At 42.3% G+C, this 19,995-nt stretch overlaps 2 protein-coding genes across 2 annotated transcripts; both read right to left on the bottom strand.

Moving 5' to 3' along the window:
- Positions 1 to 321: 321 nt before the first annotated feature.
- LOC137874712 (ubiquitin thioesterase OTUB1-like) lies at positions 322 to 4,556 on the bottom strand. Its single transcript, XM_068713594.1, has 7 exons — positions 4,459 to 4,556; positions 3,225 to 3,286; positions 2,700 to 2,798; positions 2,401 to 2,519; positions 1,995 to 2,079; positions 1,251 to 1,445; positions 322 to 907 (listed from the first exon to the last, which is right to left on the bottom strand). The coding sequence occupies exons 1-7, from the start codon at positions 4,541 to 4,543 to the stop codon at positions 710 to 712; spliced, it is 843 nt and encodes a 280-aa protein (XP_068569695.1). The 5' UTR covers positions 4,544 to 4,556; the 3' UTR covers positions 322 to 709.
- A 2,148-nt stretch (positions 4,557 to 6,704) lies between these two features.
- On the bottom strand, positions 6,705 to 19,585 carry nectin4a (nectin cell adhesion molecule 4a). Its single transcript, XM_068713935.1, has 11 exons — positions 19,219 to 19,585; positions 15,008 to 15,205; positions 14,349 to 14,516; positions 13,111 to 13,389; positions 12,462 to 12,579; positions 9,463 to 9,617; positions 9,199 to 9,358; positions 8,774 to 8,849; positions 8,396 to 8,458; positions 7,723 to 7,911; positions 6,705 to 7,588 (listed from the first exon to the last, which is right to left on the bottom strand). The coding sequence occupies exons 1-11, from the start codon at positions 19,271 to 19,273 to the stop codon at positions 7,196 to 7,198; spliced, it is 1,854 nt and encodes a 617-aa protein (XP_068570036.1). The 5' UTR covers positions 19,274 to 19,585; the 3' UTR covers positions 6,705 to 7,195.
- Positions 19,586 to 19,995: the final 410 nt, after the last annotated feature.

The following is a 19,995-nucleotide window of genomic DNA, read 5'->3' as shown; positions in this document are numbered from 1 at the left end:
AAACAAAGTGCAAGCACATTAACTGTTCTCCTGTAGTCATTTCACTACACAATGCACACCATTAAATGAGTAAATCTGTGCACTGAAACTGCATTCGACTGATTAGATGCGCAATGTGAACAAGTAAGCAATGCAGTGTTACAGGTGGGGTTCGTGCCTAAGGGGGTTTATTTCATTATGTTTAATGTCATTGTTTTTTTCGCCAACAGGTATTCTATTTCTCCACTGCCGTTCAAAAAACGTGTAAGTGATTCATTGATAAGGTGACGTATCATTTGTTACACTTCAATGTGACTCCTTAGAAAAAAAAGACACAAGAAATAAGATGTAAATCCCTTTAATAAAACTCAATGAAACGCAGTGTAACAAAGGAAAATAATCCAACATAAAGCAAGTAGATAACATTTACAACCACAAAAAAAACCTGTACAACTCTAAATGCCTGGAGTCACTTCTATTTTTTTTTTCCAAAGATTTTTTAATCAACCATTTTGTGATGACTGAGGATAGACTTGGGAGTTTGGGGCGAGAGGGGTAAGGGAGGCATGTAATGTGATTTTATCTTTTATTTTTTTCAAATACATGAGTGTAGTGTTATACACAGATGTATGCTTCATCAACATGGCTGCTGAATTATTATTATTATTTTTTTAACCCACTGCTGTACCGTACAGCAGGAGGAGAATGAGGTGGGCTGTGGTTAGGAGTGTTATTTGTACAAGATGTCGTAATGGCCAGGTCTATAGAGGAGGAAGATGCGTGGGTCGCCACCTTCAGGGAAAACGTGGTGATTGACTGTTCCTCCCTCTCCTCTATCCATGTACTCCACCAGGATGGATACGTTTAGGGCCTGGGCTAAGGCGATGATGTGAATGTGATCACTTTCTTTAGACATGGGCTCTACCTCCTTGAAAAAGAAGAAAAAACAACATTAAGAGTCAGGATGTATTCACAGAACTTCAATGGTTAGATAGTGAACATTGCAATCATCTATTCTACATTGTAATTCACCCAAGGGTAGCTGACTGCACTCTTTTTACACAAAGCTTCATATGCCGTGTAGCATATTGATCCAATAGTTGAACCAAGTATAATAGTGACACTTTCCAAGATGGTGACCATCTTCTCTATTAACGCTTTCACACAAAAAGGCAAAAAGAGGAAACTGGTTACGAGACCCAGATATGTTTCCTCGGGAACTAGAAGTAAATCTTAAATTCAAAGTGAAAACTTAAATAAAAAAATCACACCTGCTGACAGAACTCCTTGACAGAGCGTCCTCCCTCTATGAAGTGCTGAAAGAAGCCATACTCTCGCTGCAGGTAGCCTGAGGTGAGCAGCCGCAGGTACACGACCACATAGTCTGACACGTTCTGGTCGTTGAAGGAGTTCAGCAGCTCCTGCAGGCTCGGCTGTTTCTCACACAGTTCGATCAGGTCCATGAACTTGGAGGAAAGACATTATTTAAATAATTTAGATTGATACGTACGTTGTCCATCTCGCCAAATTACTGTCCGACTGGTCAAATGTAGTGCGCCTGTCTGCTCCGGCAGGCCAAAACGCTTCATGTACTTTGGCAAGTGACCTTTCAGAGTGGGCAGGGCATCGAGCAATTCACAGTTAACAGCATCACAAACCTAATTCAACAAGATATAAGATATACTGTGCGTAACTTGATTAGGGCTGTGCGATGATTCAATGTGATAATTTATCGCCTTTTAATAGAATTCTAGTGTGTTGAAGTCACATCGAGATATCGTGACACACAATTTTGTCATCTAAACTGATAATAACAAGCACATATAAAATTGACTCAATATCGACATTCTGCTTGTGGGAACACCTCAGTGTAGTTAAATCAAGCTATTGTCTTTTTGGTGAAAATTCTCATGCTATTTGCTACTTCAGAATTTAAAAAGGGAAAAAAGTCTGCATTGAGGTTTGTCAGTTTGCAATAAACAATGAATGTCATTTCTCTTGTCCAAGAAACGTACCGTGTTGTGAAAGTCTTCGATGGTAAACTCAGTGAAGCCCTCGTTAACCAGGTCCAGTTTACTTTTAGTCGCAACTGCTTTGAACCTGTAGCGATAAATTCAAATGATCCTGAGAGTATTGCGGCCACCATAGTGTTGGTTAGAGTTTAAGTATCACGGAGAACAGTGAAGACAGGACAAACCAACAAAGACCGCTGTGCACACACCATGACAGACAACACAACACAACACCTAGTTGTTAGGTGGCTGCATACATAACTGCTACTGTGACAGATTTGTATAAATATAATGTATAATTTAGTGTAGTCATGGGAAGACAAAACTGTGCCAAAACAGACTTTAATGGGCCAAAATGACAAAAGTGTGAGAGGCCAATAGCTCCTACAGCACAAAGTGCGACACTCACTTCTGAAGTTCTTTGCTGTCGTCTAGCAGCGACTCGAGATGTGCGAAGCCAAAGGCTCTGTAGAAACAGTTCCCATCTGGTCGTGTCTTGCGAATGTACGAGTATTTTTTGTGTAGGTCCTGCAGCAAAACCAGAAAAGAACGACACAAAATAAAATGAAATAACAAAGTCATTTGGGTATGTAAGCAACGTACTGTTTTGTTTTGTTGCTCTGGATAAAAAGACAGCCTGGACTGTGGAGGAAATGCACCCTGAAGTGGGCGCAGTGACCTCAGGCCAGGTGGTGCGGATTGACTGACCTTGATCTTGAGCTGATATACTGTGTCGTCCTCAGCGTACTCCCTCTGCAGCACCGCCAGGTCCTGTCTGTCCGACACTAAGGGGCTACTGTTGGCTATCTAGATACCAACACAACAAAAATCTATATCAGTGGGGCATGCACCATAAGAAACCTCCCTCTGCCCTGACCAGGCTAACAAAGGTGATAATATAGACCCCAAAAAATCTACGCATTCATATATTTCATTATAAAGAACTTCATTTTTGTATGCATCATGTTCGCATCATAAAATAACTTGTTTTATTAATAGGTCACAGCTGTGCAGAATAGTAATATGGTTTTCTGAACAGGTCACGGTCAATTTCATTAGTTACTGGGCAGTTTTATTAATTATTGTTAATATATTTAGCATTTTCTATGGTGTTGACAGCTGCATATCAAGAGTTCAGCTGAGCTCATTCACTCATAAGCAGAGTTTTCTGAATATTTAACTTGAATCTGGGAATGTTTCGATTCTGCTCCTAAATAAAAAGGGATATCTCACCTCCTGCTGAATTCTGTCCTGTTGAGCAATTATGGCCTCATCATATGCGAGGCAGTTCACTCCTGAAAGACAAATTAATTGGGCTTCAGGTTTAAGAATCGTATCAAAATAAAAAATTGGCCAAGTTTAAATTTCAGTGGAACCATTGCTGTAGTGTTGGAATGAAATAAGATCAGTGCTGCTGATTTACAATACAGCCAATGCAGTTGCAAATAGCAGAAAAGTACACTGTTAAATACGGACATGCACCCATGTCACCTAAACGATACAGCTGGATTACCCACTGCATAATCAATGCACCTGCAACACGTGTTGCAAAGGTGATTTTTTTGTATTTATTTTTTTAAGTAAAAAACAAGCAACACTGATCGGAAGTATCTTGAATCGTGTATTTGTTCATACGTGCACAAATACATGTGGCTGTGTGGTTCCAGGCGGTGGAACGACCTGTACAGACATGTTGCAGCTCCCAAAGAAAGCGCTTCAACGGTGGCAGAGAGGACTAGTGCTTTCAGCGACACTTTATTAAGTTGTGTAAAATCCTGCATATTAATGCGTTTCTGTTAAGTTCTCTTATATTGTCCTGACATTACAAAGAGACATACGAGTTACCCTTGTCTGTGAAACCAACATTACACTCACGTAAATAACAAAAAACATCAGATGGGTGACGTTAAGTATTAAAAACGTAATATAATGAAGACAATAATAAAGCATCCACGAAGACGACTACATTTTCTCTTCCCGTTTGCATCACATGCCGTCACCGCACGCGACCACAGACGGATTCAGCAGTTAACACGAAAACAACTTAATCCACAACACCAGCTACCGTCAGTCAGCCCAGCTAGCTCAACCTGTGCGTAAACAAAACACATTCTCGTCACGACGAATGTGGTCGTGTTAGCAACCAAAAAGGGGGAGTCCTACAGTTAATATTAAACGTATGGTTTTAACATTCCCTTAGGTAAAAAACTCTGGGACTGTCACGTACGGTTGCCCTGTCAGTAACTAAACAAGCGTTTTCTCTTTGTGTAGCAATGGCAGCTAGCTAACGTTAGCCAACAAGCTCTGGCCTCTGTCTCCCCCTCATCGCTGCATGTCAACCGCCTCCATTGCGGAGAAGGCAGCGGCTGAAACGCCGGGCGCACACGCGTGGGGACGTGGGCTTCGCTTGCGAGAGAAATGAGCACACTGTTAGTTGGATAGTTTATGTTGGAACTGTTTCTCTCACCCTCCACCTCTCCCTGTGATGATTCCTGCTGCTCCTCCGCCATCTTAGCTATCGAGATCTGTTTCCTCCTTCTGCATGACCTCATGCATTACACACTTCCGGGCGAGTCTTATTTGTGTGTTTTGTTTTTGTTTGTTTTGTTTTTTTAACAGTGGTTCATCCTTTCATGTCAAGGCCCTATAAACACAATGGGGTTTGAACCAAACTATAAAAGCAGTCTTGTGTACTGTACAGGCTCCCATTGTGATGGAACTAAAGCAGCCCATGATAAATATAAACCTTATAATTGAACATCCAAACCTTTTGTTATGTTACCTATTCTTAGGAGGTGCCTGGACTGAGGGCCAGGGCTGGATTACCAGCAACTTCAAAGTGAGCAACTGCCCCAAGGCTCCCAGACCCTTAGGGGCCACACTGTGTTTACTATGTTGTAAATTGGTTTTGTGGTAATTTGATTATCTGTAAATTTGTTTGGTAAAACTTATAACAGACATGTGGTGTCCTCATACATTATTACTATATATGTCCTTGCCTTGTATGGTCCTGCTCCAAAATCTAGTTTAAATACCTTTTTAGTTTGTAGTTGATGTTATGTGTACATGGTGTTTTTTCTTCAATTAATTTGTACCACAAGCTCACCTTAAGCTGCACACCAAGCATAATGTAACAGGACACACAGAGTACGCACCTAGAGTTAGAGGAACGGTCAGTCAGGCCCACAGCTCATTTGGTCCTTTAGGGTGGTCCTGCCCAGGACACATTAACCCCTGCAAAAGTTCAACGGGAGTCTCAACAAACAATTTGCAGGTAAGCCAGAATAAATGCCAGCGCACTTTCCCCAATTTAGTTAGCATCAACATTTTACAAAAAAACATGCACATTTATTTCCAACCCATCAATACAAGCAGATACCCATACATAGCCCTTACAATGAATGAGAATCCAGAAAGGAAGATCCTTTTTTCAGAATCACAGTGGAATGCAGAGTCTTTCATAGTTCTGTCGTTTTGCATTAGGCTCATTCAGGTCCCTGCACTTTCCAGCAGTAAACATCAGGGGGCACTGTCTACTGCAAATACAACCCACATTCACACAAAACACCACTTGCAACGGTACATCGCCTTTGCCAAAAACTCATATTTGTGTTGAATCTACAGAAGATAACATAAAGTGTAATACATCTGTGGAAAACAAAAATAATACTTCATATTTGACAAAAAAGCAAAAGTGATTTTTTTTTCATATTTTCGGTATGGCACTTTGCTTCCCATATCGGGGCTGTAACAGAACCCAACACTGATGTACACAAAACGTATCCACTATTATTCATCTACAGATAAAGAATACATGTTTGGTTTTGCCACAATACTAAGAATCTGTACCGGTTTATGTCAAATTCTCCTTGGAAAAGGCATCGTCTTGTCTTGGACGTTGAAAAAAATCCAGCTGTCAGAAGAAACGTTGCAACGCACAGATACATTGGGCTATGTCCACATGCATGGCAGCCTTCCTTTGTCTCTATGGTCTGGTGTTAAAGTCCAGATGTATTCACAAAAGTAGCACGGAATCGGTAGAAAAAAAAAAAGGTAAAATTAAAATGTACATTGCAAACATGTGGTAGCTTTTTCAGCTTTCATCCACTTTGTATGTGTGTGCGTACACAACATATATACGCACCTATATTAATTTAGTGTTTGTGTTTAATATGTTAAAAATACCATCCTCGCATAGCAGCCGCAACAGGGCACATTAAGTATTAGTCTGCTATATGTGTATGCTTTACTATTTACTGTATTGATGATTTGAAAAAAATATATAAAAGTATCTTTTGAAAGAAATCATTTGCATATTTGTACAGATTTACAGATCACCAAATCCCTACGTGTAGAGGACACATTTCCGTGTTTTGTCTGTGTGAAGCCTTTATCTGATCCAAAATATCTCAGTGCTTAAAGTCAAAGGCAAAAGGGCAGCAAGACAATGTGGAGGTATGCATGTTGCAGGTGTGGCATGAGAGGAACACCTCCATGGTTTGGATCAGATCCCAAACTGTGTTGTGTAAGGGAACCTAACACAGGTACAGTTACTGATACACTGAATTCCACTACAGCAGGAATCCTCCCTCCTTACAGAGGTGTTGCAATGTACGTTGTTGATGTACCAATTGTCCCACATACTCCACCACTTCTCCTGAATTTGTCGATTTCCTACTGTACATTCCCCCCCCCCCCCCCCCCCCGACACACACACACACACACACACACACACACACACACACACACACACACACACACACACACACACACACACAAAAAGTAAGTCAGCTGCATCCACCTGTTCGTTAGAGAGCAACAGATTGCGAAAGACGAGCAAGGAATATTGTCTGCGATTTAACGCTGTAGTAGCTGCGCAGGGAATTTGGCGACATTGTCTTTGTTTGTGCCAGTAATTCCGAGGACTACGCAGCTCACTGTTGATCACAGACCATCCAGCAGAAATGTCCAGGAGATGCTTCAGAGTAGAGTTTGTCCTTTTAAGATTGCATTCTATTGCACCATGTTCCCACACAATAAAAAAAGATGCAGCATTGCAATCAAGATGCAGATTGTTCACACCTGAAAACACAATGGTTTTCTCGACTGAAACCCAGCATTGCCTGTGTATCTGCATTTGAACCACCTCCAAGACCATATCTGACCAGTGTTGCAGTTTCACGTGTTATTTTCCAGCTGACCCACTAAACTATCTGGGCCTTGTGGATCAGGGAGGCATGAGGACTGACCACGGTGGTGCTTGGCCGGGGTTTGGGTCTGAGTGTGCCGTTAGTCTGCTGGTAGCGTGTACTGTGAGCCTCGGACACCTGGGAGCTGTTGGTCTCGCTGTCCTGGTCATCGGGATGCTCCTGACTGGCGGGACCCCCCAAACCTTCATCTACTTCATCCTCGTCGTCTGTTACCGGTGGGTAGTTGCAGCTCAGAGGAGGCTGCTGGTGTATCTTGGCGACGCTTCCTGGCCGTGAACCCCCATCCGTTGGGATAATGGCGCTGCCGTTCAGCTGTCTTACAATCTCAGTGGACTGTACCTTTGGGAAGGCTGATGGCGAGAGGGGAGGGTGGAAACGAGTTTCCTGCTGCAAAGACACGGAGCAGACACACTTTATAATTGCATCATCATTACGTAAGTATGCAGAGGTTGATAATGCGTTCCACAATTTGGTGCAATCAGGCTTTGACACTTAATACGCAAGCACAAAGACACACTTACTAAAGAAATAGCGCTGTTCCTCACGTATGACTCCACTCTGAGTCGGTTCTCCTCGTCTCTGTCCAGGGGCCTGTCTCTTCCCCTCCGCGTGTTGTTGTGCAGGACTGGCCTGCCCAGGTAGTCAAACGCTCCCCCTCCTCCCCGTCCACCTGAGAGAGTAGATCGGCTGTCACGGCAGTTAGCCTGCTCCTGTCAGCGCGGGAAACACTGATCAGTATTCCCTCATTCACTGATTAGATGCACAGATTGTATTGTCTTTTGCACCCTTATTTTAAACTGAAGTGACTTTAATCACGAAGCAGCATTAATTTGAAGGAGGTCAAGTCATGCTGAGTCATTTACTTCTAATGCTAATTAATCAATTAAAGCAACAGTTCAACATTTTGGGATATGGATAGAACACTATAGACGAAATTAAATGGACAGTTTGACATTTTGGGAAGTAACCTGCTTGCTCTCCTCACTTTTCGTTTTAAGAAATTGAAAAGCCATACCAAAGTAGCTCAAAGGTCTTCTACAATATAATGTGCTCTTGTTATTATCATCAACATCCGAAATACACTACATTCAGATTAGAAATGGTGAAGCTCAGAATTTAGCCGTCTGGCATCTGGCCAGTAAAGCCTCAGTCACCCGGCCCTGCATGCAGAGTTAGATTGATGTGTAGACTGACCCCGAGGGAAGACAGGCTGGTCCTTATGGTTCCCTCCACCCTCAGAGGGATGTTTTCCTCTGTCTGCAATGAAAAGAAGCAGACGGCTGGATTAGATGTGGCACTGGAAGAAAAAAAAAAGTCCATGCCCTCTCAAAACTTCCAAACCAACTCACTTGTAGGCGAAGCAGTGACAGATGACAGACAATATGTTATCATTTGACTGCCACAGTATTATGTATTCATCACAGCACACATTCTAAATAAGGATCCTGGAATAAACCATGGTGTGAAACTTATGGGACCGGCAGCCCGAATCAGGTCGTGCAGACACACAGGAGGAAACGGGAGACAGTAGGACAGTGTGCTCAGTGTGAAAAGAATAATTCAGTGTAGTACCGTTCCTCTGGCGTCTGTGCTGACAGAGTTCACTCTCCTGAAAGACGCTTGCCTGGAGAGAGTGCTTATTTCCTCCCTGTGAGAAACGAGAGACAGAGATCAAAGATATTTTCACTGTGTACGTTTTTATGTAGTTCATACTGCATATTTAAAAAATTGTATTTTGTGTTCATGCCTATTTTTTTTGCTGTTATTTTGCACATCCAGCACACACACAGTCCTTAATCAAATGAATTTCACACTTTGTGTTCCTCTAATTCAATTTAACACGCTCGACTGTTGTTACTGTCAGATGTGATATGCTTAATAGCCCTGATTTGCTCCATTCTTAGTTGTTATTATTCGCACAATCTTCCCTGCGGAGATCATTAAGGCTTCTTATCTTATCTCATCTTGACTTAAAAAATAAATAAAAATCAACATACTTTTTCACAGTGAGCTCTTTCTCCAGCTTTTTGTTCTTGCGTTTGTGATGACAAATGAGAGTGATGACGATGATGAGCATCAAGATCAGCAGCCCCCCGGCTATGCCCCCCACGATGATTATCAGCATGTTTTCTTCAATCGTGTTCTGCTTCTGGACTTCTGTCAAACGGAGAGTCGGTAGGGAAGTTGGCAGGATTAGATGGACGCACACATTTATTCTCAGAGTAAAGTCAGTATGTGATGTTGACATTGTTGTCGTCTACCTCCCACACTAATCTCCACCTCCGCCTTCCCTGCTCCCACGTCATTCTTCGCCACACACTGGTAGGTGCCTCCATCTGACAAGCTTAGGGGTCGCCCAAAAGATAGTGTTCCATTAGGGTGGGGGATGACACCCTCCGGCAACTCTCCCCCCATTCTGCATACAGAAAGAAAACAAAGATTAACCCTTGTGCCTCACTTGGGACAATTTTGGCTTTTACATTTTTGTCTGTGTAAATACATATGGTATACATTTTGGCAAGATTGTGAGTTGTTTTTTTTTCTAATTTTGGAAGTTCACCCTTTAGCTCTTATAATAAAACACAGACACTTACAAAATATCCCCATTAAAACTAAATAAAAACACAATGTTTGATACCACGGTCGTCACAGAATAAAACCATGCCTTCTAATCTAGAGCTCTGGCCTGACAAAATGTACTATTTTCCACCAGATTGAGGCATTTTCTCATGTTTGCACTATGGGACAATGCCGTTTTCCTGGTTTCCTTCACACACACACACAAAAAAAACCCACCGTCTTTTTCTGAACTCCTCTCTGCACAGAGTCCCTTATGAAGCTGGCATTTCTGTAGGTGGTGCAGTTTCCTTTGTTCAGCCATGTCGCTCATGCTGACCACACCACCATTTCTGCTTTTTGTTCTTTCATGATTCGTTTCTGTTGCACATGATATTTATTTATCTACATAAAAAAAAAATAATTTAGTTTTCAAATCTTTTTACAGTAATATTTCAACAATGGCCCTTAGTTGTTTGAAACCACTGTAACATTCCCGGCAGAGTGACTCAGGGAAGACAGTCCAGGGTGTTGCCTCAGTGTTGTTGATTTGAGGGCATGACTTAATCTCCTATTAACATGATCAACCTGCATTGCCCCAGAAACACCGGCTGTATTCCTACTTTTATACGTTGCACTGAAACAAACCTAAGTTTCTATTCACAGAGGTTTCACTAACTTCTACCACCAGCAGAGAAGAGGAACTGTCTGTTACACATGACACAGCTCCCTGACAACATCTCACTCAAATCTACACATTGTGCTTCCTCTTCCTCCTCTCTCCGCCCCTCGGCCCACCCCGACCATTCTGTAATCCTGCTCCCACTAGTTCACCTCTGATCATCCCTTTCGCTTTTTCTTCTCATCCCCCTGTAGCTCCCTCCTTCGTGCGAAACTGTCTCATCTGTCTGCTCTCGACACAAGCTGCAACACGACACTGTGACACCACCTATTACTTCACCCGCCGCCTTTTATTGACAAAGCCAACAGGTTCGCCCACTGCAGCAGCCGCCGCACATTTTGTATCTGTGTGTTCATGTGAAGGACCTGCACGAGTAAGGAGAGGTTGCTCATAACTCTCTTTCTCACAAAAACTCATTTTACCAAGGTGTGTTCCTGTGACTAACAGTGAGCACTGTGTACATCATCAGCTGGCAAAATCAAATCAGAAGAAATCTCGCCAAGCACTTTTGTATTTACATTTAAAAGCGCCACATCTGTTTGTAAGGAATTCTTCCCTTGGGGCCTAACTGTCACTTCTCATGATTCCATGGGAGACTTCCAGTCACTTTTTGTGGCTCACATTTGTTTTTACTCGCCAAACTCTCCGCCACACCCTGAGAATATCTTAATGCACCAAAAGGAAACGGCTTACAAATGACACAAGGTGACTCAAGCAGAAGAAGTCAGGCATCTGAGTCAAACCCTCGTCTGGGTTTAGCTGGGCAGCAATGTGCTGCATTTTTTACATGACACACGCGACATCTGAGGCTGTCAGCTTCCATTGAAGCATGCAGAATCAGGACGTGACAATGCCAGGTCTTGTTTGGTTAAGTCATGTTGAAAGGGTGGAGAACCATCTCCACTAACTACACTGTAAAGTTATTTTAACCTGAAGTATAATATGTAAATGACGAGGACACATTAACAGGTAATTGATTCTGAATATGCTGTTTAAAGCAGGTTTCCTTAAAGAGGACAACATGTTCCACGGACTCCCGCTTAACCATAACACAAGTTAAACATATGACTGATATGACGTATCAACTGAAATCCTTTATAGTGATAAACAGAAACACATTTCAAGTTGAATCAAGTCAAGATACGATTAGATGATCCTTTATTCGTCCCACAGTGGGGAAATCGGCAAATGTTATATACCTTTAAAAGGAGGTTGATCTTACTCATTTGGACTCAGCATTTATAGCTTACATTATAAGTAATTGATCTTAAAAGCTTTCAGAAAATGAACAGTAGCGATACTGGCATAGTCCTTATATATTCTGATATTTCAACCTGGTCCAAAGCTGGCTTTAAGTGCAACCATTCAAAAATGTTGAACTTATTGCTGTGTGTCACAGTCTGATCAGAGGCCCACAGCTAACATGGGTGGAGTATAATATGCTTGTTTTATTGACACAATTGGTCCCCATCTGTGGATGTGCACTTTGTAATGATACAGCACATTTTTATAGTTTATAGCAAATAATTTCTCGACCCCCCCCCCCTAACTAAAACACTGAGTGCATTTTCATCATCTTGAACATTTGCATAACGGCCTTTTGATTATTTCGAACTGTGCATTGTTTACATTCATGTCTATTGGCTGGCAGTCGTCATCGCTTCATCATTCCTGCGCATCACTGCTGCCAACTATCAATCAATGGAATACTGTTAACAGATGGCAGGAAACCATCAGCAGGTATGTGTATCATGGACCCACTCATGAAAACACTGCTCCGTAGCGCTACCAGTGGTCTAAAATGGAGAAATAATAAAAACACACCCGTCACCTGGAGGTGTTTTTACTTCGTCTGGTATTGACTTTGGCCCACGGGGAAGACCTGAGTGCACTGAACATCTCATTTGTACCCTTGAATGGTGGAATTGTAAAAGTAAAATAATTGTTCTAATTACTGTGACCAGACACATCAGAGTTAGTCACACGAGTACCAGACAGCCGGAGAAGGAGGCGGTACTGTACCTGATCCAGGTGAAACTCTGTGGTTTGGGGTTTCCTCCACTCACACACCTCAGGGCAGCATTCTCCAAACCCACGAACCAGTCTCCATTGAAGCCAGACACCTCTGCGTGTGGAGGGACTGGGAGGAAAGAGCAATAATGTATCAGCTTGTTTAGCTGAGGCTCGTGAGTGTAAAACAAAAAAGGAAAGGCCAGGACCGAATGTATAGCTGAGGCTGAACGGTCAAGCAACTGAAGCAGTGAGGACAACTTACATTGAATGTAATATTTTACAAGTAATCAAGTACACAGCAACAAAGCCGAGGTTCATAGTCATAGGGCCCTGACAATATCCTGTAACCACACAATGGCCATGTATTAGGGTTTTAAGACTTTTTGCGTAAAGGGAAATTAATATGGTAAAGAAATGCAAATGAAACTGAGTAAAGAGAGGAATATAAAGAGCAAAAGGTGATTATGAAGTCTCTTCCTGCTTTGAAGTGAAGCTGACAGTAAAAAGAAAAGAAGAAAAGAACAGGAAGTAAAGCTGTAAGTGCATCATGTTGAAACAGTTGCTTGTTCTTTGCATGTTTTGAATGTGTCCTTTTTTTCTGGACCAAGGGACCAACTGAAACCTGCACTTCCTCTGCATAACTCTGATGAATACTCACAGTGCACCACCACCTTGTTTCTGAGCCTGCGGGGCCCCGCCATAGTCGGATGCCACACCAGACAGTCCAGCTTCTTGCCGTCCATGCTCCTCAGGGGGTGCAGGGAGTAGTGCGAGGTGACCGCCCCGTTGTCGGAGGAACGATTGACGGACTGGCCATTCAGGTCGGTGTCCCAGGAGAGGCGGGGAGGCGGGCGGGCCACAGAGCGACAGGAAGCGGCCTGTCGGTAGGACTGTCCCTCCACCAGAATCACAGGGTCCAGGGAGGAGATAGGAACGGCTGGAGGGGGGGGGTTGTTACAATATTTGGTTAGAATGAAGATAATGATGATAAGTCAACACACTTAGCAGTTGGAGTTGAATGCACACATAGACTTAAGTGTAAACATATTTTCTCAATCAGTGTCTTACTAAGAGTCATTATCCTACACAAACACAGTGTTCCTCAGAATTTATGAGTATTTTAGTCATTTTTTTACTTTTTCCATGAGGGCTCTCTTTATTTGTGTTTTTGTCTGTCCTTTTCTCATTTGTTTGAAGTGGGCGGGGCTCAGTAAGAGACATGCGATGTCAAGTGTTTCCTGTTTGTAAGTGTTAAATGGTAACTTGAGTTTCTATTTTTTTTTCCTTTAACTGTGCTTGTTACTTCTTTAGTTAGAAACATTTAATGCTACAGAGGATACAACATTTTTAGGGCCTTTAAACAACTTTAAAAATAAACTAGTCCGCTAACATAACTTGTTATTTATTAAAAAAAGATCGAGCCCAGGTTGAAAAACTGAAATGGCTTGTTCAAAATTAGCCATGCAAAGAAAAGAGAGGCTGACGGTTGAAACGTGCACTGAAGGATGAGTAGACTGAGAAACACTTTTTAATTCTATCGAGTTCCTTGATCATATGAAATCTCATTATGTTTCCTACGCCGGTGATAATTAGCTTATAAGGAGTGTAACAAATGCTTAAATTGTGTGTGAAAACCTACTGACAAACAAGGTGATAAGTAAGTATATTATGTATGTATAGGTGAGTATGCTATTATATTATCAAGCCTGTAGTAAAACTCATTATGTCTCAGAATATGTGGATCACGTTGTGCAAACATATTGGTTCTCCCTTTGACTGAAAAGTCTTTTGCAATTACTATCAGTTTCCCTCCTTGAGTGACATATTGGCACTTCTGCATCTGCAGTGACAAACTTGACCGAGCGGATCTTTGTCTGCTGTGTGGAAGGGACTCACTCGACACGATGAGCGACATCTCTCTGTCAAAGTTGCCGTAGGGGAAGGCGCTGATGCGGCAGATGTATTGCCCCTCATCAGAGACCTCTGTGCTCATGATGACCAGAGACGAGTCCACGGTGGGCTCGCTGCTTTTGAAGCGCACCCGTCGAGACCACGTCCCAAACGCTGCAGAGAGGCGGAAAAGATGGAGGGAGACAGAGTGTGAGAAAGGGAGAGAGTTAAAAGACCATGTGTGGAAGGATCGGATGTGACACAAAAAATTTGGCCCAGCAAGTTCAAAAAACGGACCTCAGGGTTTCTTTTGTCACTTTCAGTTCCATACACATGTCTGCACTCTCGCTGAAGATTACATGTACATTCTGGGTGTTTAGTTCAGGGTGTTATCCGGCATGTATCACACTCACAATGGGTGTAAGCTTCAATTCCTAAATCGTTTAGATGGTTTTAAACCGCCGCCTTTAAGCTAATTAGTTTTATGAACTGAAACTAACAAATCAACTTGTTATACCACTAGAATATTTGCTCCCTGTAATGAGCATAATGAGCGAGTGCTATGATAAAGATAGGGGAAGTTGTTAAGTGTTAAAATATTCTTTAAGAAGCCTTTTTGAGGATGTGGCAGAAAGAATGCCACAAGAGCCACGGTACCAACTGACCTGTCTGTCCATTACTATGGTGTGCAAGGATGATCTGCTCCTTGATGCCGCTGGGTTTCTTCTTATACCAAGTGACCTGCACCACCACACTGTCACTAGTTGGCTGGTAGCGACAGGGCAGGACGGTCTCCTCCTCTGCCAGGGAGCGTATGGGATCTTTTAGAGGGAGATCCACAAAGTCTCCCCATATCGCTGTAACTAAAAGAAAAGAGGAGTATGTAATTACATCGAATGAGAAAGAGATAAATCTTAAATCAGTCAAATGAGGGATCCGGAAATTGGCTTGTTTCAGTATGCAGTCCAGTGATGCTGAACTCAACACCAAATGTCCTCCAGCTCTACCAGATCCCTGAAAGTGACCTTTGACCTACAGTCTGAACCTGTAGTTACTTGCAACTACAATAGCATTAGGAAAAATAGCAGGTCACAAAATAACGCCATTTGCTAATTCAAAAGAGAGTAGCTATACGATGAAGAAGCTAATATTACAAAAGCATGTGCACCTCCCACTGAAGAATGTGGTCTAGCCTTTATCTTTGCTGACCTGGACTGCGTAGAGTGAAGAGAAAAAAGTAACATTCACTTTGGTCTAAGCTTCTTCTTTGTCAGTGAAGTTAATTAAAGGTTCTCTACGACATTCAGAGCATAATTATAGCAGTAAACAACTATTAGCTCTGTAAAGATATAGTAATGTCTACCTGAGCAGGGAATGAAGTCGTTCTCCCTCTGTGTGTGTTATTTGAGTTCCTCTGTGCTTTGATTACTTAGCCGGGCCGGCCGCGTGTGCCTTTATAGTGCATGTTAGTGCATGTTAGTGCATGTTAGTGCATGTGAGCGTGCTCCACTGGCTAGCTCATGGCCGCCGCTCTGCACTGCGCGTTTATACGGCGTTCGCGGCTGATAACATCAATGTAGAAGCATAGCGCTCACCCTCCAGTTTCCAGAACATTGTCGGCTCGGTCAGCACTGTTGCTTTTGTTTGCACTTTTTGTGCTGTTGGCCCCGTTAGCTTCTAGCCGCCGTCTCAGCTGCCTCCATGTTGAGAGGCAATAGATATGCTCGGAATTTAGTATTGAGCACTTTTAAGGATTTACTTTAAAGGAAAAGTTTGAAATGCCGCTTGCTTTCTTCTTGAGTTTTAGATGAGAAGATGTATACCACTCTCATATCCGTCCGTTAAATATGAAGCTACAGCCAGCGGCAATTAGCTCAGCATTAAGGGCCTCCTCTCTGGAGTCCTTCCCGATATGTCTAAATTTGTGTTTGTGAAGACGGACCAGAGGGAGGAGAGAGAAAAGTAGTTGTCTATCAGAAGGGGAAGAAGATATGTCGCTTAACTCGTTGTTCGAGACAAGCTTTCACGGCAAAGTAACTGAGGTTTACCTCAGTGCCTGGACATAGTGAGCCTTTCAAGGCCTCAGGAAACACACAAGACACAAAACACACATAGTGTGTATTGTGTGTTTCACAATGCAACACTATAAACCACAAACGCTAGCGTGCATCTCTACTTTTCTATTTTCAGTTGTTGCTGCTCTCTGTTTGATGTAGACTAACTACACAATGAGTCAGATTATATCTTTTGCTGTCCACCAGCAATCTCATGAAGTGCTCACACACACTTAGGTAATAGGCAGTTACGAGATGGTGATTCCTGCAACCTGCATGCAATGGTTTCTAAAAAATTGCAAGAGTTTGTTTGCAACTCTCAGGGGGATATTCGTCTTGGCACGCTGCCAAAATAAAATTCAGTGTCGTGAAAGTTCTGCTAATGCAAATGAGTGGATTGCTTGCCACCTAAAAGCCTGAACAGGTGATTCATCATCACGGTATTATGTCGCTGCTCTTGGCATCAGCCTTGCGTTGTTGCTCGTGATTGATTCCCTTTCTGGGGGGTGCAATTTTCTGATGACCATGACACCATTGACACTGAAGGAAAACAGCTTGCAGGTGGATTACCCCCCAACACTAATAATAAATCAATACACAACATGACAGACCATCTGTATGCAAGCTGAAATACAAATAGGCGGGTCTTTTCATTGGTTGCCTCCAAGATGAGCGAATCAGTAAAAATGTATTTATCTCTGATCACTATTACAAGCAACATAGTTATTGTGCAGACAGCAGGTCTAGTTAGTTCTCCACTAATCACTTACAGTGTCTGTCTTCACAAGTCTATATTTTCAGTTTCACTATTGTTTTGAAAGCAAGTCACTATTGAGTTGCAAATATTAGTGGCAGAATTGTTCCGTCTCTAAGTTAATGGATTTTTGTTAATGTTTTTTTTCTGTGAGTCTGTGGTTAACACAAGCTTAAGAGATTTAAAAGTTTTGTTCTGCAGCATAATTAATGTCAGTAAATATCCTGGGAATTTGAAGGTTTGCGTACAACAAGTACTAACAAGTGTCTAGATTAGACCGCGGAGGCTTGCCTTGCGTGTATACTAGCACTCTGTTGAAGCCACGTGACCGTGGTGTAGTTCATTTATAGCCTAGCGTTAGCTCTTTAGCCCTGCCGATTGTACTTACGCTTCAAAAGTCACAAAAGTGGTGTTAATTTGTGACGATTATTTTGCTGAACAAAATGTGTAAACATCATAATTGTTTGTTTGCCACAGAGCTTTTTTTTTTCCTGCAATAACCCAAAATCCAAATTAACTGTTTGTTGAGGGAACCAAGTCAGAAATCTAAGTATTTTTCACCTGAAGATGGCACTAGATAAAAAGTGAAAGGCAGCGCTAAAGCAGTTCATCCTGAAGGGAAATGAATGTTTAAATGTTGCTGAGACACTGAAAACCACACATGTGAACTTCATGATGATGGAAGAGAAAAAGTCAGGGGCTCATCAAAATAATTAGGATTCATCCACGATACCATGAATGGCAAAAAAAAAAAAAAGGGCAATTCATACAATGGTTGTTGTGCAAATTCAGTCTGACGTTGAGATCTATGCTGATAACATGGTGATGAATAGAAAGTCAAGTTAGTCAACACCATAACATGAATTGACTTCTGGCCAAGTATGTTGCCACCAACTGTTAATACAGTTTTGATAACACTAATGTAAAAGATCTCATGTGAGTCAGAGCATCACATCGTCCGTCACACACTGGATTTCGTTGATCCACACGGATTCCCCATGGAAACAGTCAGTCGTTCCAAAACAGCCAACGTAACTTGTACCACGTTCACAGGTCTGGGTGCGTGCGTCTCTCATACTGAGCAGTTCAATATCAGATTTAGGAGAATCTGTTCGGATATGTCAGTGGGTACGTGATTCATGCATTTACCAGCAGACCTGATGAGTGTACTCGGCAGACAGGTGTGTTTTTCCAGGGATATGCGTGGTGTGTTTTGTCACCCTGAGGTTTAAGCCGTATGATGGAGTCTGCCTGTGCGGCATCACTGGAGTAACACTCCACCTATATCTGCCTTCATGTATGACATTGAAAAGGTTTTTTTCTGTTGACTATCATTCTCTGACATTGTGTAAGTATTTGCATTTTGGGCAGATTCATATCAACCTCAACTATTTGATGAGTAATAATGCTCATACACTGATTAATGTGAATGTGATTAAGAGAGCCTAATGTTAAATCAAGATTACAAGGTTACAACACAGCTGCTATAGTGTAGACTATTGAAGATCAAAACAGTAGACAGACCTGCTGCATTTACAACACACACAATCTTACTAGAAAGGACCACGAACACAGTTTCCCTGAAACAGACAGCAGGGGAATTGATCAACAGCAACCTGTTTTTCCAGAAAGATCAGTTGTGTTTTCTGTAACAGCACCGCTCCAGCTCAGTCTAGCATTAAGACAAGCGGGTCCACTGCCCCGAGTGTACAGAACTTGGCTTGTGAATATGCATGAGATACTGGAGGACACCTTTTTTTTTTTTTTAAGCAAGAAAACTAAAGGTTACATCTTAAATACCTATCTTTTCTTCATTCGTAATGTTCTTCTAAACATTACCATTCTGTTGCAATGGTGTAATGAACAGGTCTATTATAGGGATATGTGAAACAGCCTACAATAAGGGTCACTACATAATTGTTGTTGAGGACTGCTTGCTTGCCGTGGCCCTGAAGGAATATCACATCTGACGCCAGACAGGATAAAGACACAGACATGCTGTAAACTCTCAAAAAAATTAATAACACTGTATTTATGCACGATATCACTGCATGGAAAGCCTTCTTACCAAAGATCCAGAGGACACAGAGACACACAGACAGTCTGGTCGGCAGAGGTGTCATTCTCCTCAGCAGTTATTGTTAACTGTGCACAAGCTGGGACAATTTCAGCACTGAAATAAAGCTCATCAGTCCAGGTAATGGTATCCTAAACGGCAAGCATGCATGAAGCACTGAGGCGGACTCATGCCTCCATCCTTGATCCCTTCCAAAGTCCCGTCCTGGGCGAGGAATATGTTAGAGCTGTAAAAACTCAGTCCTCGTGGAAAGTGTAAGTCCTCTCAGTTTGGTTGCGTGTTGTTTTGTCAAGCACACGCCATCATGTTTGCCCTTCAGAAAAAAAAGGAGCAGCTTTACCTGTTTGAGATACACCTGTTTGAGCTACACCTCTCTCTCTCTCTCTCTCTCTCTTTCTCTCAGACACACACACAGACCTACCCACAAACACACACGCACACACATGCGCCAAAAGTCACCATTCCGGTTCGGTGTAGGCAACTTGACAGTTATTTACTCGTCTTTACATGCTCTGCTCAGAGGAGAGGCAGGTGAAAGGCAGACTTTAGAAGTCAGTTAAAACCGCGTCCAAGTGACGCAGGCTGGATATCATAATAGGCTGCTGTTCACTAGGCTGATTTCAAAACAAGAGGCGCTTCCTCCCATGAGGAAAACAAATTAATCTTTTAATTTTGAATGGGATAATTACAAGTATTAGGGTGAGCACCATTGAGAGTCACAGGGAATAAACTGAAATCTGCCCACCTTTGCTCCATTTAATCTCCAAA

The sequence above is a fragment of the Cebidichthys violaceus genome, unplaced genomic scaffold (genome assembly GCF_023349555.1).
Source record: "Cebidichthys violaceus isolate CVI_PGR_0920_01 unplaced genomic scaffold, fCebVio1.0.p SCAF_19, whole genome shotgun sequence".
Taxonomy (NCBI): domain Eukaryota; kingdom Metazoa; phylum Chordata; class Actinopteri; order Perciformes; family Stichaeidae; genus Cebidichthys; species Cebidichthys violaceus.
This window is presented reverse-complemented; position numbering and strand designations above follow the sequence as displayed.